The 23353-nt window shown below is 37.9% G+C and overlaps 2 protein-coding genes across 3 annotated transcripts; one reads left to right on the top strand and one right to left on the bottom strand.

The window, feature by feature from the left end:
- Window positions 1-347: 347 nt before the first annotated feature.
- Window positions 348-3355, top strand: LOC147327272 (trypsin-4-like). The gene is made up of 5 exons (XM_086294898.1): window positions 348-486; window positions 605-810; window positions 2610-2671; window positions 2949-3088; window positions 3188-3355. The coding sequence occupies exons 2-5, from the start codon at window positions 737-739 to the stop codon at window positions 3344-3346; spliced, it is 435 nt and encodes a 144-aa protein (XP_086151024.1). The 5' UTR covers window positions 348-486; window positions 605-736; the 3' UTR covers window positions 3347-3355.
- Window positions 3356-4985: 1630 nt separating this feature from the next.
- On the bottom strand, window positions 4986-17182 carry LOC147327271 (F-BAR and double SH3 domains protein 2-like). Of its 2 annotated transcripts, none has more exons than XM_086294891.1 (4): window positions 14049-17182; window positions 9875-9970; window positions 7883-7966; window positions 4986-6392 (listed from the first exon to the last, which is right to left on the bottom strand). In XM_086294891.1, the coding sequence occupies exons 1-4, from the start codon at window positions 14262-14264 to the stop codon at window positions 6171-6173; spliced, it is 618 nt and encodes a 205-aa protein (XP_086151017.1). In that variant the 5' UTR covers window positions 14265-17182; the 3' UTR covers window positions 4986-6170. The 2 variants fall into 2 exon arrangements, with proteins under 2 accessions (XP_086151017.1, XP_086151018.1); XM_086294892.1 differs by lacking the exon at window positions 14049-17182 and adding an exon at window positions 11305-11442.
- Window positions 17183-23353: the final 6171 nt, after the last annotated feature.

The following is a 23353-nucleotide window of genomic DNA, read 5'->3' as shown; positions in this document are numbered from 1 at the left end:
TTGCACTTATTTCTCAGGTTGCGACAAATTCTGTGTTACTAAAGGATTATTTAGGTTTTCACTAAACCACCAGATACTGTTTTTGTTCTTCTTTGTCTCTGCTTTGATATCAGTTATTATACATTTGTCAGAATGTTACAGTATCAGGAACACTGTCTCTACAGTATGATTGTACTTTTTCTTCTTTTCATCAATTTGCAGACACATTTCTGCAACTATATTAACTAGAAAGAATATGTTGTTCTTCAGATGGAAGAAACAACCAGTTGTGAGTAAATTATTTTCTTTTTCAGGCATCACAGTCAGCACAGGAGTAGATTTGCACAAAAGGATCTATGGAGGCCACATGTGTCCAGACACTGAGCGTCAGTATCACGTGAAACTAAAGGCAACCAGTGCAACACATGAAAGTCTCTGTGGTGGCTCACTGATCCATGAACGGTGGATTCTGACTGCAGCCCACTGCTGGAAAAATGAACCTGGATGGTGAGAAAACAACAGTTTCACTTATAAATGTTTTTAATAGAATTTAAAAGTTAGGACAGTATTTCAAATGCTTGTGTTCTGTAATTAGCGTAGCTTACACCCATTTCCCCTTGTGCAGGGATATGTATGCAACTTTAGGAGTTCATCCATCATGGATAAAGTTACTATTTCAACGATCTTCAGATAAAAAAAAAAGGTCAAAATCACAAGTGGATCATTTTTTGTGGGCATAAATACAATTGATGACATCATGCTACTGGAAATTCCTTCACAACCAGGCAGGAAGACCGTTGCCTTACCGGACTGTGCAAATCCTCCCAATATGTAAGTTGTGCGCTTACCTAATAAGTCTGAATCCTTTCTGACTTTTCCACTTTTTTATTTTTATTTATTTGTATTGACATTTTACATTTATTTACATTATGATATTTATTTATTTATTCACAATGTTGAATATTAGTCACCTGCTTACTGAACCCTGACTCTGACCTGACCATGATGTTAATTTACAAAATATATTAAATTATTTAATTAACATTACATTTTGCATTTAACTTAAGTTTTTGTCAAGAAGCCATATTATACTCACAGTGACTCTTATTCTGGCTAGACACGTGGCAGCACTTCTGCTATCATTTTGCATGTATTCAACCAAAGAAAAAACAGACATAAGTGTACACATTAGTTTTTGACTGCTAGTGAAAATGGTTTTCTTTACAAATGACTCTCTCACTGAACTAACACAGCCAGTCCCTCAACATGTTTGTACTCTCTGCTCATATGGCCTTCATGTTAAATCACATTTTTCTTAACTTTAATTGCATTTAACTTATTTTAGCATTGAATAGAATTAGAATAGAATAGAATAGAATAGAATTCAACTTTATTGTCATTGCACATGCACAGGTACAGGGCAACGAAATGCAGTTTGCATCCATCCAGAAGTGCTTTAGTGATATAGATATATTACAATATATATTAGCAATAGTATAGATATGTGAGTATATTACAGAAATGGGTCTATTATGGTATGTTATAATGTACACGGTATGAAGTATGTTGTGAATATTCTATAACTATAGGTATGTACAGGCTGTAGTGAGTACAAGCTATGTACAGGATATGAACAGGATATAAATATGAAAAACTATACAGAATATGAAATAAATAACTTTACAGAATCTGAGATATACAGCTATACAGAAATGGGAACTATGCAAGTTGTAAACAGTTGTAGGGTTAAAAATTATCGTATGTACAGAATGATTATTACAGAGCTATACAGTAGTGCAGTTAAGATAAGTGAGGGTGTAGATAGTTTCTACAGAGGCTATATAAAGTGCTAGTGGTTGTGAGTGGTGGTTCAGTCCATGTTATTATTGTGTGTTTGAGGGTACAGTTGTCCATTGTGGGTGTGTGTGTGTTCAGTCCATGTGTTAACGTGGGTCAGAGGGTACAGTTGTCCATTGTGGGTGTGTGTGTTCAGTCCATGTGTTAACGTGGGTCAGATGTCAGGAGGCAGAGTTCAGGAGTCTGACAGCTGTGGGGAAGAAGCTGTTACGGTACCTGGTGGTCTTAGTCCGGAGGCTCTTGTAGCGCCTCCCAGAGGGCAGGAGGGTGAAGAGTCCATGTGATGGGTGACTGGGGTCTTTGATGATTTTCCCATCCCTTTCCAGACACCGCTTTCTGTAGATGTCTTTTATGGCAGGAAGTGGTGCTCCGGCGATGCGCTGGGCAGTTTTCACGACCCTCTGCAACGCCTTCCGGTCCGAGGCAGAGCAGTTCCCGTACCAGACTGTTATACAGTTGGTCAGGATGCTCTCGATGGTGCAACAATAGAAGTTCACCAGGATGTCTGAGGACAGGTGGTTCTTCCTCAGAGTCCTCAAGAAGAAGAGGCGCTGGTGAGCCTTCTTGACCAGCTTGGAGCAGTTGGTTGTCCACTCAACAACAAACAAATCCTCCCTAACAACAACATCAAAAAACCCTTCAAGGGTCAAATTGCATTATATTTCTTCATGTCAATATACCAAGTAGGGTTAACTTGGGCTGCAAGTGGACTCAAGGCTTGAATCCCGGGTATAGAATATAATTGGAAATACTTATTTTTTGTCTTTTTCTAGAGACAAAATTCAGATGGCCGGCTATGGTTTGTTTGAAAAAGATCCTAACACTGGAGAGTTAAGTAAGACCATTTTTGCTTGATTATGTCACAGCTAGACAATTTCTGTTTAATTTGGGGTTTTGTGCACTTTTGAAATTAAATTTTATTTAAAAAATGTTTTGACACATAGTATTTCTTCCGTTCTTCTTTTAACTTCAATTTCTCTTGAAGAATACATTTCTTTTAGTTGGTAATATCCTGAATAAGATAAAATATCCGTCTTGTTAACATAGCATTTAATTTAATGTGTATAGAATTCAACACTATAAAGTGCTTTGTTCTTTTCACTTTTTTGTAGTGGAAACAGAACCAAGTAAACTGCAGTGTGTAGAAATGGATGTTGCTAGCTGTGAGGATATCAGACACAAAAAGTGTTATGACAATGTGCCGTATGATAACAGGATGTGTTACAAAAAATCTAACATGCGTACATGTCCGGTGAGTTGGCATTACTGTTATCATTATTGTATATTTACTGTGTAGACAGCAATTATCCTGAAACAAACTCATAACAAATTACATTTTTGTCTCTCGCAGGGTGATTCTGGTGGTGGAGTGATATACGATAATAAGATCTATGGTGTACACATAGGTAGTAGTAGTTGTGGCTGTACTAGACTATCTGTTTCTGTAAAAGTCTGTCCTTACATGAAATGGATAAATGAGAAAATTAATCCAAGAAGTAATGGAAAATAACTGAATGAAAATAACATCCAGAATAAACAATCATCTCTACATGAAACTTGTGTGCTGTGTGTTGTTTCTACTCTAGAATATCTTCATGTTAACTGCAAATTGTGAACCTTTTTCTTTGGTCTAAAATATTGTGTCAGATTTGCAGCTTGTGTGTGTTTGAATGTGGTGTCAGGTGTGTAGCAGCTCATCCTGTTGTTCAGAAACTCTCAGACTCACACTGTGAAGATGCAGAAAGGCTTTCTGATCAGACATGCCACCAACCAGCTGCAGGGCCTGAACATGATAAACTTCATAAATCAGAGCTGATTGTTGGGGGTGGAAATGTTTACATGGAGGCTGTTGGCCTCCGTGCACTGAGGGCATTAAAATAAATACAGTAACCATGAAAATAAGTTTTGTTGATAAAATACATTTCTTGAAACCGTCCATTGTTTTGTCCAAACTCTAAACACTGAATCCAATTTTCAAACTAAAAGCAGTGCTTTCAAAATTTACACTAAAGCAAAAAACCTACAAGAACAAAAAATAAACAAAATACAATGATAGTACATAGTGACATGTTTTATTTCTCATAACACATCATTTCCATCTTGTCTTCAGTCCTGCATTTTTATACTTCTAAGACCAAACTGAAAACTAAACTCTTCATATTCACAAACACTATTTGTTTCAGGATTTCATCATGATTCATTTTCCATATGAGGCAGTGCTTTCAAATTACTTTTGAAGTAGTACAGAGAAATTACTCTTCTCCTCTTCTTTTAAATTGCATCAATATTTTCCAACTGAGCAGTAAAAGGACACGGAAGTCAAACATGAAGCATCAACGTGATGTTTAGATGTCGATTAATATTACAATAAGAGACTAAAGTAACTCGCTTTGAACACTTCAGTTTTCTCTCTTGATGCTGCTGTTTGTTTCCTCCTCCACTTGTATTTTTCTGCACTTCAGTGAATGTGCATAGCGCCCTCTGTTGTATGTTTGGGAGAACTGCACTGCACTGTCATCAAATGAAACTGTGCAGAGGTGGAAAATGAGCAAAGGAAGCACATCAACTGAAGAAGCTTCTTGGATCAGAAGTTAAACATCATCCAGAACCTTAAAGAAGTAAAGTCGCTTTCTTTCCAGGCTCCTTAGACAACCATGACCTGGATGACTGAGAACCTACAAACACACATGAGCAGCAGTTTATTTAATGTGGACCTGAGCAGTGCCCAAACCAACAACCAAACAATTTTTATTGGACCCTACTTCAGCCAATCAGCAGTCTTTATCTCTTTCAGCATCAAACACAAACCACACCTTGAAGAGAGGTGACAAATCCACAAACACCTTCAAATGTAAACACACATCACACATGATGAACATGGATCCTAACATAGTTGATACTTTTTTTTGTAAAGCCTGATACTAAATGTGTGCAGGCCACCTGAACTGCTTTGTCTCGAGTGCCGCCCACTGGGTTGGTCACTAGAACTGTGTGTTGCCATCACTGGAGCCGTGGTTGGTCTTTTAGATTATTTAGACTGGGACTGTTTTTTGTTGATTAGGCAGCATGGTGTCCTGACGGCTGCCTCTGTTGTTTTTTTCCCAGGAGGAGGAGAGTGGAGCACAGGTGGACAGCAGCCACGGAGCAGAGAGCACGGAGTTTTGGGTGAAGACATGACACAGGAGTCGAGGGAGCTCAAGAGATTATTGTGTTGTCTTATTTACTCCACTGTAAATAAAGAGCACTCTCCATCGCACGAGTCCTGCTTTTGGGTCCTCCTTCCCCACTTCACAAAGACTGAAACTAATTATACAGGTAATAATAAAGGAACCAAAAGTTCACATCTATAGCTTTAAATTTGGACAAATCTGTCAACACAACCATCATGAATAGAATAAAATACAAACAAACACTGAAACTAATGAAAAATTACACATGATATATGAACTGTGGAAACTAACTGAACAATAAAACTCAGAATAAACAAATTCAAACATTATATGAAAGGTATAAACTGATTTGCATCTTATTGATTTGCAGGCTCACTTTGCTCCAGGACTTGACGACTGGCCCAACCCGTACAGTCTTTGTCTCTTAATACTGAATGTTGAAAACTGATACTCATGGACACCTTATTTCAGCCTCTTTACTTTGCATAAGAGACCCAAAGCTTTACATCAACATGATGTTGTCTAGTGGACCAGCACGTCCATTACATGTTTTGCTGTTATTGCTGTTTGTTACGAGTTCAAATATTGAGGGTGAGCACAAAACAATAATGGTCCAGAAGAGCTTCGGTCAAACAATGATTTTAATGAACACGTGCGTGGGGAGATGAACACTGCCCACAGACAGCATCGATCTCCGCCCAATGATACACAAGCAGTTGTTTTATACCATCAGGGTTTACTTTTATGACGCACCCTCATGCGTCAAGCAGATACAACACAGGCATAAGTTTCAAAACCACAAATGTTCTGTTGACGACTTTTGACACATTTAAAAGGACATCTTCTCCGTCTGGAGGCCAGGTGCTTCCTATTAATCTTCTAACTCTCGCTTATCTCCTGGAACAAACTGTCCCTTAGGCAGACACAATTTTGCAGTCACAAGCTTTTGCAAACTATTATTTGAACTCTTACACCAACAACGCCGTTAAACTCGCCCTCCCAGAAGCCATCGTCCTCGTGGGTCTCTCTGCTCAGGATGGGGATGATGGCGCCTTCTGGGAACGACAGCTCATCTTCCGTTTGTCCCGCGTAGTCGTACAAAGCCTTTGCGAATGAAACTGCAACACAGACAGTGGCAACGAGGGTATTAAACAAAGCAGGAAATCAAAACTCCGATATTATCTGGTGGAGGCGGATCTCACTCCTCGAGTCTCCGTTGACGGAGCCGGTTGGGGGTTCGGTTTCAGGTTCGGTGGAGTTGCTGGAGGAATGGGATCGGGCGTCCAGCGCGGCCAGCGACTGCAGCATGCTCAGCAGGCTGTTGGAGGAGGGCAGCTGCAGGTATTTCTCCGGGACGTAGCCCACCTGTCCGCTACGGTTTCTGGCCTGGAAACACAGACAATGCACACAGACGATGACAACAGCCAAAAATGTTTCAACAGGAAAACTCCTAATGAGAAAAAATAAAGTCAGATGTAAAGAGTAGGGCTGTAACAATATCACTGCATCGTCGCCAGAATTTAATAACAGCCACAAAGAGAATAATAGGAGAGCTTTTGTTCGCTCTTCCTGAATTAACGAGAAATCTAAAATCCTAAACAAGCCTCTGCTGAATTCATGAAGCTTGATTTCATGAACACCGGTGGCCTCCCCTGCCGCTGCTTACTTATTTTCATTCAGATTGAAAACACTCAGAGGTATTGGGATCTCTGTTGGGGCATGCTGTGGGGAATCACAGCACTAAAACAGATCTATATAAATGATATTGCTCACATTTTTATGTATGATTATATTCATTAAAATAAATACCCCATTAAAACACTATATCTGTATATGAAAAGATAATCACCTAAGTAAATATACATAAAATATTGGCTCAACACGTGGAACATTTGCACAATGGCTCACAGGAAAGCCAGACTTACACAATAAACAAAAGTAAAACAGCAACAATGCACAATGTTCCTTCAGGGAAATGATCTGAAAACAACCACACACAAAGTACACAATGACTACACACCAGCAGCTCTGCAGAGGCGTTTATAAAAGAATGACTTCACACAATGATGGGAGCATCCACAGCTGACATTTCTACATTTAAGTAGACACCACTGACCACCCGAAAAATGTCCTCAAAGACTTCTCAAATTTTCTCCCAAAGGTCCAGGAGCAACTTTGTAACAGTCTGTGACAAACAAAGTGAAAATGATAACTAAGTAGCTGGGAGATCATCAAATTAACATTTTATATCCATGACCAGGTCACTCCGCAGATCTCAAACTGATCAAGAGTCCACGAACCGCTGTTAAAAAGCAGAAGCTGACAAACTGTGATCAAACCGGAGCGCTGCTGAGGCAGGATTGGATCACCATCAATCAGGATTTGGCCCAGATTTTCAGTAGCTGCACTTAAGGTATGAATTTAAAAACTGCCTCAATCATGAATTATTGCATTCACAAACTTGGGTGCCATGCCCGCCCACCTGCCTGCCCGGCTGCGTGACGAGAATCTCCCATCAGCCCTTTACGGCTGCAGGGCCAAAAAAGAAGCAGAGAACTGTGTATTTGTACATTTTTTGATTTGTCTGTATGTTCAGCAGAGCTTCTACCACCCAGGCCAACCTGACCTGCCTCAATGCACCGCACGCATTTTAGTTGAATTATTCTAATTCCTGAAGCCACATCAGTTCAACTGATCCCAGAGAAACACTAAAACGTCCAGTAGATAGTCTGTACCGGTGCGAGGTCTTATAAAAACTGAAACTAAATGTTTGTCAAACAGTCTAAGAGCCAGAGAGTGAACTAATACACAAAACAACCAACCCTCAAACATGAGAGTGCATCTGCTACATAACTGTGTTTGTGTTATTTTTGTACCTTGACCCAGTCCTCCATGTCGCCATCATCGATGACCTCCAAGATTTCCTGCTCCTCGATGGTCAGCTCGTCTGGCTGAGAAGCCTGCAGACAGACAAACACGTTCATTCAAATTAAAGCTGCGATGTAACAGTTTAACCATCTTCATTTCACCCGTGATGTATATTTTTCAAATACCGCCACACTGGTGAACGGACAAAAATGCTCACTGTGGCTTCAATAACATCAGCCAGAACACTGAAGAAAACACTGAGACCATGCCTGCATTTATACCACACTTTACTCAGGACTCAGGTAATATAAAACAACTAATACTCCAAAGCAGCACAAAACTCAGACTTAAACTAGAATTTCTGTACAAACTCAAAGAGCAGGTGTTTTAAACCTGGACACAGAATCATTAGTGCCACAAAGTTTGGGAAAGTAAATCTAAATGGGGGTTAAACACGACTGGAACTGATTAAAAACAGCCAAAACAAAAAGTGGCTTCACTTCAAAGTCAGAATTATAACTGGTATCCCAGTATTCGCTGCCTGTCTGTTGTCAGACGCATTTGTGTGACCATAAATACCACTTAAGTGGGAAAAGGAACTTCTGGTCATCTCTGCTTGGACTGCTGACTCAAGTGTCAAAAAATGATTTGATAGAGGAACTTGTATTGGAAAAAAGAGGAGCAGGGTATTGATCCCTGTTGATTTACCCGTCAGTCTACAGTCATAACTTTACCTATGACTAAAATCTGACACAAATGAGCATCTTCTGAAGGATGTCACCAGTCCTTCACCTGGTGACATGATCCACGTCCAATCCAAATATTTAATTAAAAGTGGAGGTTGTGCATTTATTTAGGAAGATAAACAGTCTGATAAAGTCGGAACAAACACGAGCTGGAAATAGTCCCACGGTGAGGAAATGAGACGACACATCTGTAAATAAAAACTAAAAATGGGAAATAATCTAAGTTCCTGTGAAGGGCAAGGAGTACAGTACAAAGTTCACTGTTCTGCCTTCAGGCTCATAGTTCAGACTAACAAAGATAAAGACCAATCACGCAGGACTTATTATGTTTCCTGCTTTGACTTCTTACCCAGACTGTTCCATAATGTGTGTGCAGCACTTTTGTGATTAAAATCTATTTAAATTAGTTGTTTATTTCAGTGCAGACAGATTATTGACACTCAAACAATGGAGCTACTTTGTCTGTTACTTACAATTTTTTAGAAAATTAGAACATTTTTTCCTGCTTGTGTATCAATTTAGAGGAAAGGTCATCACCCAGCTTCTCAAGCTTCATACTCCAGTGATCATGAATGTCTAAAAAAAAAAAAATCTTTTCTGCATCTGGTATTGTTGAGATGTTTAACTCTGGACCAAAAAGGTGGATCTGCTCTGCCTAAAGCCGCTTTGAGCATCAAGGTCCTGAGCCGAGTCCAGTCCGGGCTTTTGTGGCCACGGCCAGCTCAGCTTTCAGGATGCCCGTGAGCTGCTTGTTCCACTCGTCTGATTTTGTATTGATTGTTGTCTAAACAAATTAATCTGTCATCTGTTGAGCTTTGTTCCACTTCTCAACAATCTCCTCTGATCTGTGTTCATTACAGCATTTTACCTGTGGTTTCCAACCTGTGCAGTTCAAACCTGAAGGATCCACATTTCACTTCACTTTTCTGTAGAAATTGATTTTCCGGTAAACTGATTAACACCTCCTGCCAACTAAATTAGTCAAACACGAACCTTATTTTATGCTACAAAATTTGTATTAAAAGCAACCCAAACACTTTGAGATTTGGATTTTAATAGTTTCAAAAATTATTCTTCAAGTTTTACTTGAACATTTTAGAGAAATCATGTTAAGTTCTAAATTTTTAAGGTTGGGGATTTCATTCCATGCATAATAAATACGAGTTTATTTTCCCCAATAATCACTAAAAGCAATCGCATGTGATATTTTATGCATTTAATAATGAATAAAAAGAGAAAAACATCAGTATTTACCGTATCTGAGTCGACAGGCTGGAACATGAAGTCTGGTGCTTGCTGGAACGCCATGTTCTTCTGCACAAACAGCTGCTGTTGAAACTCCTGCAGAACCTGCATGCGTTTCAAGGGAACAGACAAAAATATACATATATACTTATTTAAGGTTTATCACAAGCTTACAAATCAGCCCATGTCTAAACCTGCATAATTAACACTTAGTAAAGCCTTTAGGGTTCAGGCTTGCTCCCTATTTAGTTTTAATTTCTTGCCCACATTTATTTCTATTTAAAATTAACTTTGAAAAAAAAAAAGACCTCCAGCTGAATGAATTGTGGCCAGTGATCCGTGTAGCTTTGGGCCACATTTATAATTTTTTATTTTCCATTACTCTGTCAGTTTATTTCTGTTGTATTAAGTTATGTGATTTGCTTATAAAATGAACCCAAATCAGCTTTTTATTATTTTAAACAAGTCAAATAAAAGAAAACGCCAATAACAATTAAGAGAATGACCATAAAGCCGTTTCTGGTTACTATCAGCTGATCTGAATGCTGATGACCACTCTGGTGTTTGTGGTCACAGCCTGACATTAAAAACGTATCACAGGCTCGAGTTCACCGCCTGCCTATTTTCACACAGACTATTTTTAACTCTCCAGCTGCTGAAAGCTTAAAGAGACAGTTAACAAATTACATAACATATCACTGTAAGTAACACAGGTGAAGGTACAAACAGTTTTAATTCTAATTTCAGGTTTTTTCTAAAGCCAGCTAAAGCAGCCGGGGACTGGACCACAACCTGGACCACAAAGCTCTCTGCCCACCCGAGGGAGGACGAAGTACCTGTGTGGATATTTTAAGCTGAACTCATGGGGCACAGCTATTAGCTGTTCTGGAAAACAAAGAAACCTCCCCAGTACTGGTCCCAGGCTAGTAACTTTGGTCTTTTGAATTGTACTTAAGTTTGGCCCCTCATCAAGAACCAGTTGCCTTGGGGAGACCATACCAGGGGACAGCATAGCTTCTCCTCCTCAACTGCGATCATTCACAGAAAGGAAAGGAGCCAGTGTAGGTGGTTTGACTGGCATCTGAAATAGGAGGCCTCCAGAATGTCTCCTAGACGAGCTGGTAAGGGCAGACCAAACACACACTGGACACATTATGTATCTCGGCCGGCTCGCCGTGGTATCCCAGTATTCGCTGCCTGTCTGTTGTCAGACGCATTTGTGTGACCATAAATACCACTTAAGTGGGAAAAGGAACTTCTGGACATCTCTGCTTGGACTGCTGACTCAAGTGTCAAAAAATGATTTGATAGAGGAACTTGTATTGGAAAAAAGAGGAGCAGGGTATTGATCCCTGTTGATTTACCCGTCAGTCTACAGTCATACCTTTACCTATGACTAAAATCTGACACAAATGAGCATCTTCTGAAGGATGTCTGACCTCTGCCTTAGAAACACGATGAAGAGCTGAGTTATTTGGAAAGCTACTCGTTTACACCGAAAGGCACCAGAGTGGCGGCTCACTGTTCTCCAGGAAGAGCAGGAGTAGGTGGCTGGGGAGGGGGACGTCTGGGCATCATGACCGGACTCAGATAAGCAGCAGAAAATAGATGGAAGGAAGTCAGGTTTAGTAATATCAGTTTTATATTCTTTAATCTTGTACACCGTATAAATGCCTAACATTTTAATCAGGCTTCCTGTAGAAACAAGATGCTGCTGCGTCTCTGCTCACATGGAGAGGCAGAGGTTGAGGTTGTGTGTGAGAAATATATTACTATGAATTACAAGGCTAACAATTACACCAAACTGCCAGGCTTGACACCATCTGAAAAGTAAAATGAGCATAAAATGAGCAGCTTACCCAACCCAAGTTAAATAGTATCCCACAAGTAGCTCATTTTACTTTTGCTCCCCCAACTTATTTAATCAACCAGCCACAGTGTGGAGCTGACATTCCAATCAAGCTTAATCAAACAATTAAGCTCTCTCTTTCATAGATATAAATAACTGCTGCTAGCTATGACGTTTAAGGAGTGAATAGTGAACTTCTTTTAATGGTGTGTTTAATTAATTTTATTTAATAACTTGTGACCTTTGAGTCCCTTCCTTGCAAGAATTATGGCCAATGATGGAAATGTATGTATTACATTTAAATCAAATCAAATCACTTTTTATTGTCACATCACATGTGCAGGCACACTGGCACAGCACATGCGAGTGAAATTCTTGTGTGCGAGCCCCACAAGCAACAGAGATGTGCAAACACAACAACACAAACGAGCAAAATACAAGAATGGCCAACCTGAAACTAATAAATATATGCACAATATATAATAGTGTATGCATTTCTGGATGTGTATACTAAATATTTTCCTACGTGTGTGTGTGTGTGTGTGTGTGTGTGTGTGTGTGTGTGTGTGTGTATACACATTTTTACAAATTAAATAGTAAAAAAATAAAATAAAATAAAATAATAATAATAATAATAAAATATATAAAATATACAGAGTTGAATATGTGCAAAACAAGTGGCATTTATATACAGTGTGGAGTGCATAATGTTGAAGTTCCAGTAGTGAAGCTGAGGTGTCTATGACGTGTTCAGCAGTCTGATGGCCTGATGGAAGAAGCTGTCTCTCAGTCTGCTGGTACGGGACCGGATGCTGCAGAACCTCCTTCCTGATGGAAGCAGTCTGAACAGTTTATGGCTGGGGTGACTGGAGTCCTTGATGATCCTCCCCGCTTTCCTCAGGCACCGCTTCCTGTAGATGTCTTGGAGGGAGGGAAGCTCACCTCCAATTATCCGTTCAGAGCACCGCACTACTCGCTGGAGAGCTTTGCAGTTGTAGGCGGTGCTGTTGCCATACCAGGTGGTGATGCATCCAGTGAGGATGCTCTCAATGGCACAGTGATAGAAGGTCCTGAGGATGCGGGGGCTCATGCCGAATCTTTTCAGTCTCCTGAGAAAGAAGAGGCGCTGCTGCGCCTTCTTCACTGTTTTGTTTGTGTGTACTGACCACGTAAGATCCTCAGCCAGGTGTACGCCAAGGAACCGGAAGCTGCTCACTCTCTCCACAGCAGCGCCGTTGATGGTGATGGGGGTGTGTACTTCTCTGCACCTCCGGAAGTCCACTATCAACTCCTTTGTCTTTGCGACGTTGAGGGTGAGATGGTTGTCTTGACACCAGTGGGTCAGGGCGCTGACCTCCTCCCTGTAAGCCGTCTCATCACCGTTGGTGATAAGACCCACCACTGTAGTGTCGTCCGCAAACTTCACAATGATGTTGGAGCTGTTAGTGGCTGTGCAGTCGTAGGTGTAGAGTGAGTACAGGAGAGGGCTCAGTACACACCCCTGTGGAGCACCAGTGTTCAGTGTGATGGGGGATGAGGTGATGCTGCCCAGTCTGACCACCTGGCGTCTGTCAGACAGGAAGCTAAGGATCCAGCTGCAGAGGGAGCTGCTCAGTCCTAGATCCTGCAGTTTCCTGTCCAGCTTCGAGGGAACGATGGTATTGAATGCTGAGCTGTAATCTACAAACAGCATCCTCACATACGTGTCTCTCTTCTCCAGGTGTGACAGGGCAGTGTGTAGTGTCAGGGCTATGGCATCATCAGTGGACCTGTTGTGGCGGTATGCAAACTGTAGAGGGTCCAGTGAGTCGGGTAGTGCAGAGCAGATGAAGTCCCTGACCAGCTTCTCGAAGCATTTGCTTACGATGGGGGTCAGGGCTACAGGTCGCCAGTCGTTCAATGAGGAGATGGTGGAGGATTTGGGTACAGGGACGATGGTGGCCATTTTGAAGCAGGCTGGGACTACAGACAGAGAGAGGGAAAGGTTGAAGATGTGCGTGAACACTCCAGCCAGCTGAGCCGCGCATGACCTGAGGACGCGGCCGGGAATCCCGTCCGGACCAGTAGCTTTGCGTGCGTTCACCTTCCTGAAGCACTTCCGCACATCCTCCTCAGACACAGTGTGCGCACTGACGTCATCCGCGGTGCGCACACTGTCCGGTCTCATGGTGTTCGCTGTGTCGAATCTAGCGTAGAATACGTTTAGATCCTCACACAGAGAGGCCGTGGTCTGCGGTGTGCTGGTTTTCCCTCTAAAGTCTGTGATCGTGTTTAGTCCCTGCCACATACTCCGAGGGTTGTCAAACTGTTGTTCCACCCTGTCCCTGTACTCACGTTTGGCTGCTTTGATCGTCTTCCGGAGTTGGTAATGTGCGTGTTTGTAGTCCGATGTGTTCGCGGAGGCAAAGGCGGTGTTCCGTGCCGCCAGTGCAGCGCGAACATCTCCGTTAATCCAGGGTTTTTGATTTGGGAAGGATTTGACTGTTCTGGATGGGACGACATCTTCCACGCATTTCCTGATAAATCCACAGACTGAGTCTGTGTATTCATCAATGTCTCTGGCGGCCACGTGAAACATTTCCCAGTCCGCGTGATCAAAACAGTCCCGCAGCGCCGACTCCGATTGGTCCGTCCAACAGTGCACCGCCCTCCGGGTTGGAGCTTCCTGTTTCTGTTTAAGATTGGAAAACAATGTTAATGCCACAAACGTGAGTTGTCATATACATCTGTGAGTTAATCTGCACAACCGTGTGCACATGTGCTCTGTGCATGTACACACACAAAGAATTGACCTTCGTTCCTTAAATTTGTAGCATTGCCTCTGTGCTGACTGATGGTGCTCAGTGGCTTTTGCTTCTTGCTTTTAAATCAGATGTCACTCTCAACATAAACACAAGCTACAGCAGCCAAGCAGTCTTAGCTGAGGAAACAAAGATACATTTCCTCATTTAATGTAAAATATTGTGGTGATGTTATGTTATATTAGGCAGGCAGCTGCCCAAATAACACTGTGACAATCAAAAGTATATCTATTTTGAACGCCTCAGCTGGAAAAATTCAAAATGGTTTGTAAAGTTGGCCACAGGTCTGTATGTAAATGGGAGTTAAAACATTGCTTCATATTTGGATATGTATGATGTTAGTGTTTCTAAAATACTAAAAAATGTGTTTATTAACAAAGTAAACTAAAAATAGACATTATTAAATTTTATACTTTTAACTACTGAATTGAACATAATATGAGATAATGTGTTTCCACTGTGGGAATGATGGATCCAATGACAAATAACTTTCAGATTAGTAAAGCTATATTTTTAATCTTTCTAGTTTTCCATTTCTATTTAGATGGTTTATATTTATATTTAAAAGGAACAGGATCATAACAAAATAACACCACTGCAAGTGTAACAAAAATATGTTGAAATCAAATGGTATGTTATTTGAAATCAATATGAAACAATGACACATGCATTTTATCCAATTTTTTTTATTTATTTAATTTTTCCCAATTGTCCAAATTAGTCTGTGATTTGCCTTATTGTCCAACAAATCATATTTATATACAAATATATGTGACTCTCAAATATGATTTAAATGGATCATTCCTCACTTGATGACGAATTATCCATTTAAATATTTGCAGAGTCCTAAACTTGATGCCAGTGAACTTATCAGCGGTTGGTTTTAAGAAAAAAAGCCCAAAAAATCCCCTATGAGCAAGCACTTGGCGACGGTGGGGAGGAAAAACTCCCTTTTAACAGGGAGAAACCTCCGACAGAACCAGGCTCAGGAAGGGGTGGCCATCTGTCGCTGCCGAGTGGGCTTAAAATGTTCACTGTCCATCCTCCTTCTGACAGGAACTTCCTACAGACCAGGTATGAAGGATGCCTGAGTGGATATACAAAACTCACAAGTTCCTGGCTCTCACGGCTCCTCTGCAGAGGGTTAGTCGAAGAAGGAGGGGCATCGCGAGGGGCGTCGGGGGACGGGGGACTGTGCCTCACTGCCCTCCCCTTCTCCAAGAAACCCGTCTTCAACCGAGCCGAGAGAGCCGGGAACTTGTGAGGTGTGCATGTCCTGGTGAGCCTCCACCGTTTTATGGGTGGGTGCAGCCTCGACTGTACAGAGACAGACCAGACCAGCTGCACCACACAGACACTTCAAACCTGATCTGTGGACAATAAACAGACACACACAGACAGACAGACACACATACACACAGACAGACACACATATATACACACACACACACACACACACACACACACACACACACACACACACACACACACACACAGACAGACAGACAGACAGACAGACAGACACACACACACACATACATACATACATACATCTTACTATTAAAAAAATAAATAAAGTTAGGGTTCCTAACAATTAGCAATACAAGACATACATACACACATAAACATTACAAGACGTAAAAACAAGTCAAAGATATTTGCAACAAACAGACCTCAGTGCAAGAAAGTTACTTAACAGCAATTGAAGACATACATACAGACATAAACATTATAAGACATAAAAACAAGTCAAAGATATTTGCAACAAACAGACCTCAGTGCAAGAAAGTTACTTACCAGCAATACAAGACACAAGTACAAATATAAACATTATAAGACATAAAAACAGGTCAAAGATATTTGCAACAAACAGACCTCAGTGCAAGAAAGTTACTTACCAGCAATTGAAGACATAAATACACATATAAACATGATAAGACATAAAAACAGGTCAAAGATATTTGCAATAAACAGACCTCAGTGCAAGAAAGTTACTTACTAGCAATCCAAGACATAAGTACAAATATAAACATTATAAGACATAAAAACAGGTCAAAGATATTTGCAACAAACAGACCTAAGTGCAAGAAAGTTACTTACCAGCAATCCAAGACATACATACACACATAATCATTACAAGACATAAATACACACATAAACATTATAAGACATAAAAACAAGTCAAAGATATTTGCAACAAACAGACCTCAGTGCAAGAAAGTTACTTACCAGCAATACAAGACATGAATACACATATAAACATTACAAGACGTAAAAACAAGTCAAAGATATTTGCAACAAAAAGACCTCAGTGCAAGAAAGTTACTTACCAGCAATACAAGACATGAATACACATATAAACATTACAAGACGTAAAAACAAGTCAAAGATATTTGCAACAAACAGACCTCAGTGCAAGAAAGTTACTTACCAGCAATACAAGACATGAATACACATATAAACATTACAAGACGTAAAAACAAGTCAAAGATATTTGCAACAAACAGACCTCAGTGCAAGAAAGTTACTTACCAGCAATACAAGACATGAATACACATATAAACATTACAAGACGTAAAAACAAGTCAAAGATATTTGCAACAAACAGACCTCAGTGCAAGAAAGTTACTTAACAGCAATTGAAGACATACATACAGACATAAACATTATAAGACATAAAAACAGGTCAAAGATATTTGCAACAAACAGACCTCAGTGCAAGAAAGTTACTTACCAGCAATGCAAGACATAAGTACAAATATAAACATTATAAGACATAAAAGCAGGTCAAAGATATTTGCAACAAACAGACCTCAGTGCAAGAAAGTTACTTAACAGCAATTGAAGACATAAATACACACATAAACATTATAAGACATAAAAGCAGGTCAAAGATATTTGCAACAAACAGACCTCAGTGCAAGAAAGTTACTTACCAGCAATGCAAGACATAAGTACAAATATAAACATTATAAGACATAAAAGCAGGTCAAAGATATTTGCAACAAACAGACCTCAGTGCAAGAAAGTTACTTAACAGCAATTGAAGACATAAATACACACATAAACATTATAAGACATAAAAGCAGGTCAAAGATATTTGCAACAAACAGACCTCAGTGCAAGAAAGTTACTTAACAGCAATACAAAACATAAATACACACATAAACATTATAAAACATAAAAACAAGTCAAAGATATTTGCAACAAACAGACCTCAGTGCAAGAAAGTTACTTACCAGCAATACAAGACATAAATACACACATAAAAAATTACAAGACATAAAAACAGGTCAAAGATATTTGCAACAAACAGACCTCAGTGCAAGAAAGTTACTTAACAGCAATACAAAACATAAATACACACATAAACATTATAAAACATAAAAGCAAGTCAAAGATATTTGCAACAAACAGTCCTCAGTGCAAGAAAGTTACTTACCAGCAATATAAGACATAAATACACACATAAACATTACAAGACATAAAAACAGGTCAAAGATATTTGCAACAAACAGACCTCAGTGCAAGAAAGTTACTTAACAGCAATACAAAACATAAATACACACATAAACATTATAAAACATAAAAGCAAGTCAAAGATATTTGCAACAAACAGTCCTCAGTGCAAGAAAGTTACTTACCAGCAATACAAGACATAAGTACAAATATAAACATTATAAGACATAAAAACAGGTCAAAGATATTTGCAACAAACAGACCTCAGTGCAAGAAAGTTACTTAACAGCAATTGAAGACATACATACAGACATAAACATTATAAGACATAAAAACAAGTCAAAGATATTTGCAATAAACAGACCTCAGTGCAAGAAAGTTACTTAACAGCAATTGAAGACATACATACAGACATAAACATTATAAGACATAAAAACAAGTCAAAGATATTTGCAACAAACAGACCTCAGTGCAAGAAAGTTACTTAACAGCAATTGAAGACATACATACAGACATAAACATTATAAGACATAAACACAAGTCAAAGATATTCGCAATAAACAGACCTCAGTGCAAGAAAGTTACTTACCAGCAATATAAGACAAAAATACACACATAAACATTATAAGACATAAAAAAAGGTCAAAGATATTTGCAACAAACAGACCTCAGTGCAAGAAAGTTACTTACCAGCAATACAAGACATAAGTACAAATATAAACATTATAAGACATAAAAAAAGGTCAAAGATATTTGCAATAAACAGACCTCAGTGCAAGAAAGTTACTTACCAGCAATACAAGACATAAGTACAAATATAAAAATTATAAGACATAAAAACAAGTCAATGATATTTGCAACAAACAGACCTCAGTGCAAGAAAGTTACTTACCAGCAATACAAGACATAAATACACACATAAACATTATAAAACATAAAAGCAAGTCAAAGATATTTGCAACAAACAGACCTCAGTGCAAGAAAGTTACTTACCAGCAATACAAGACATACATACACACATAATCATTACAAGACATAAATACACACATAAACATTAGAAGACATAAAAACAAGTCAAAGATATTTGCAACAAACAGACCTCAGTGCAAGAAAGTTACTTACCAGCAATGCAACACATAAGTACAAATATAAACATTATAAGACATAAAAACAGGTCAAAGATATTTGCAACAAACAGACCTCAGTGCAAGAAAGTTACTTACCAGCAATACAAGACATAAGTACAAATATAAAAATTATAAGACATAAAAACAAGTCAATGATATTTGCAACAAACAGACCTCAGTGCAAGAAAGTTACTTACCAGCAATACAAGACATAAATACACACATAAACATTATAAAACATAAAAGCAAGTCAAAGATATTTGCAACAAACAGACCTCAGTGCAAGAAAGTTACTTAAGAGCAATTGAAGACATAAATACACACATAAACATTATAAGACATAAAAACAACTCAAAGATATTCGCAATAAACAGACCTCAGTGCAAGAAAGTTACTTACCAGCAATACAAGACATAAATACACATTTAACAGCAATACCAGACATAAATACACACATAAACATTATAAGACATAAAAGCAAGTCAAAGATATTTCCAACAAACAGACCTCAGTGCAAGAAAGTTACTTACCAGCAATACAAGACATAAATACACACATAAACATTATAAAACATAAAAGCAAGTCAAAGATATTTGCAACAAACAGTCCTCAGTGCAAGAAAGTTACTTACAAGCAATGCAACACATAAGTACAAATATAAACATTATAAGACATAAAAACAGGTCAAAGATATTTGCAATAAACAGACCTCAGTGCAAGAAAGTTACTTAACAGCAATTGAAGTCATACATACAGACATAAACATTATAAGACATAAAAACAAGTCAAAGATATTTGCAACAAACAGACCTCAGTGCAAGAAAGTTACTTACCAGCAATACAAGACATAAGTACAAATATAAACATTATAAGACATAAAAACAGGTCAAAGATATTTGCAACAAACAGACCTCAGTGCAAGAAAGTTACTTAACAGCAATTGAAGTCATACATACAGACATAAACATTATAAGACATAAAAACAAGTCAAAGATATTTGCAACAAACAGACCTCAGTGCAAGAAAGTTACTTACCAGCAATACAAGACATAAATACAGACATAAACATTACAAGACATAAAAACAGGGCAAAGATATTTGCAATAAACAGACCTCAGTGCAAGAAAGTTACTTACCAGCAATACAACACATAAGTACAAATATAAACATTATAAGACATAAAAACAGGTCAAAGATATTTGCAACAAACAGACCTCAGTGCAAGAAAGTTACTTAACAGCAATTGAAGACATACATACAGACATAAACATTATAAGACATAAAAACAAGTCAAAGATATTTGCAACAAACAGACCTCAGTGCAAGAAAGTTACTTAACAGCAATTGAAGACATACATACAGACATAAACATTATAAGACATAAAAACAAGTCAAAGATATTTGCAACAAACAGACCTCAGTGCAAGAAAGTTACTTAACAGCAATTGAAGACATACATACAGACATAAACATTATAAGACATAAACACAAGTCAAAGATATTCGCAATAAACAGACCTCAGTGCAAGAAAGTTACTTACCAGCAATATAAGACAAAAATACACACATAAACATTATAAGACATAAAAAAAGGTCAAAGATATTTGCAATAAACAGACCTCAGTGCAAGAAAGTTACTTACCAGCAATACAAGACATAAATACACACATAAACATTATAAAACATAAAAGCAAGTCAAAGATATTTGCAACAAACAGACCTCAGTGCAAGAAAGTTACTTACCAGCAATGCAACACATAAGTACAAATATAAACATTATAAGACATAAAAACAGGTCAAAGATATTTGCAACAAACAGACCTCAGTGCAAGAAAGTTACTTACCAGCAATGCAACACATAAGTACAAATATAAACATTATAAAACATAAAAGCAAGTCAAAGATATTTGCAACAAACAGACCTCAGTGCAAGAAAGTTACTTACCAGCAATACAAGACATACATACACACATAATCATTACAAGACATAAATACACACATAAACATTAGAAGACATAAAAACAAGTCAAAGATATTTGCAACAAACAGACCTCAGTGCAAGAAAGTTACTTACCAGCAATGCAACACATAAGTACAAATATAAACATTAAAAGACATAAAAACAAGTGAAAGATATTTGCAACAAACAGACCTCAGTGTAAGAAAGTTACTTAAGAGCAATTGAAGACATAAATACACATTTAACAGCAATACCAGACATAAATACACACATAAACATTATAAGACATAAAAACAACTCAAAGATATTCGCAATAAACAGACCTCAGTGCAAGAAAGTTACTTACCAGCAATACAAGACATAAATACACATTTAACAGCAATACCAGACATAAATACACACATAAACATTATAAGACATAAAAGCAAGTCAAAGATATTTGCAACAAACAGACCTCAGTGCAAGAAAGTTACTTAATAGCAATTGAAGACATAAATACACACATAAACATTATAAGACATAAAAGCAAGTCAAAGATATTTGCAACAAACAGACCTCAGTGCAAGAAAGTTACTTACCAGCAATACAAGACATAAATACACACATAAACATTATAAAACATAAAAGCAAGTCAAAGATATTTGCAACAAACAGACCTCAGTGCAAGAAAGTTACTTAATAGCAATTGAAGACATAAATACACACATAAACATTATAAGACATAAAAGCAAGTCAATGATATTTGCAACAAACAGACCTCAGTGCAAGAAAGTTACTTACCAGCAATACAAGACATAAATACACACATAAACATTATAAGACATAAAAGCAAGTCAAAGATATTTGCAACAAACAGACCTCAGTGCAAGAACGTTACTTACCAGCAATACAAGACATAAATACACACATAAACATTACAAGACATAAAAACAAGTCAAAGATATTTGCAACAAACAGACCTCAGTGCAAGAAAGTTACTTACCAGCAATACAAGACATAAATACACACATAAACATTATAAAACATAAAAGCAAGTCAAAGATATTTGCAACAAACAGACCTCAGTGCAAGAAAGTTACTTAATAGCAATTGAAGACATAAATACACACATAAACATTATAAGACATAAAAGCAAGTCAAAGATATTTGCAACAAACAGTCCTCAGTGCAAGAAAGTTACTTACAAGCAATGCAACACATAAGTACAAATATAAACATTATAAGACATAAAAACAGGTCAAAGATATTTGCAATAAACAGACCTCAGTGCAAGAAAGTTACTTACCAGCAATACAAGACATAAATACAGACATAAACATTACAAGACATAAAAACAGGGCAAAGATATTTGCAATAAACAGACCTCAGTGCAAGAAAGTTACTTACCAGCAATACAAGACATAAATACACACATAAACATTATAAAACATAAAAGCAAGTCAAAGATATTTGCAACAAACAGACCTCAGTGCAAGAAAGTTACTTAAGAGCAATTGAAGACATAAATACACACATAAACATTATAAGACATAAAAACAACTCAAAGATATTCGCAATAAACAGACCTCAGTGCAAGAAAGTTACTTACCAGCAATACAAGACATAAATACACATTTAACAGCAATACCAGACATAAATACACACATAAACATTATAAGACATAAAAGCAAGTCAAAGATATTTCCAACAAACAGACCTCAGTGCAAGAAAGTTACTTACCAGCAATACAAGACATAAATACACACATAAACATTATAAAACATAAAAGCAAGTCAAAGATATTTGCAACAAACAGTCCTCAGTGCAAGAAAGTTACTTACAAGCAATGCAACACATAAGTACAAATATAAACATTATAAGACATAAAAACAGGTCAAAGATATTTGCAATAAACAGACCTCAGTGCAAGAAAGTTACTTAACAGCAATTGAAGTCATACATACAGACATAAACATTATAAGACATAAAAACAAGTCAAAGATATTTGCAACAAACAGACCTCAGTGCAAGAAAGTTACTTACCAGCAATACAAGACATAAGTACAAATATAAACATTATAAGACATAAAAACAGGTCAAAGATATTTGCAACAAACAGACCTCAGTGCAAGAAAGTTACTTACCAGCAATACAAGACATAAATACAGACATAAACATTACAAGACATAAAAACAGGGCAAAGATATTTGCAATAAACAGACCTCAGTGCAAGAAAGTTACTTACCAGCAATACAAGACATAAATACAGACATAAACATTACAAGACATAAAAACAGGGCAAAGATATTTGCAA

This window comes from Aulonocara sp. 'chitande type north' Nkhata Bay, linkage group LG6 (genome assembly GCF_057382095.1).
Source record: "Aulonocara sp. 'chitande type north' Nkhata Bay isolate Kocher_YH1m ecotype deep benthic linkage group LG6, A_spYH_male_GT1.1, whole genome shotgun sequence".
NCBI classification, from domain to species: Eukaryota; Metazoa; Chordata; class Actinopteri; order Cichliformes; family Cichlidae; genus Aulonocara; species Aulonocara sp. 'chitande type north' Nkhata Bay.
Note: the sequence above shows the minus strand (reverse complement) of the source record. Positions and strands in the feature narration are given on the sequence as shown.

Bases quoted from the DNA above. Each gene is read 5' to 3' on its own strand.
- LOC147327272 (XM_086294898.1), top strand. From the start codon at position 737: ATGCTACTGGAAATTCCTTCACAACCAGGCAGGAAGACCGTTGCCTTA. The intron at 811-2,609 runs GTAAGTTGTGCG...GTCTTTTTCTAG, and splicing joins TGTGCAAATCCTCCCAATAT to AGACAAAATTCAGATGGCCG. The intron at 2,672-2,948 runs GTAAGACCATTT...ACTTTTTTGTAG, and splicing joins TCCTAACACTGGAGAGTTAA to TGGAAACAGAACCAAGTAAA.
- LOC147327271 (XM_086294891.1), bottom strand. From the start codon at position 14,264: ATGAATACACAGACTCAGTCTGTGGATTTATCAGGAAATGCGTGGAAG. The intron at 9,971-14,048 runs GTGAGTACAGGG...AAACGCATGCAG, and splicing joins GACGATCAAAGCAGCCAAAC to GTTCTGCAGGAGTTTCAACA. The intron at 6,393-7,882 runs GTACAAAAATAA...CTGTGTTTCCAG, and splicing joins ACATGGAGGACTGGGTCAAG to GCCAGAAACCGTAGCGGACA.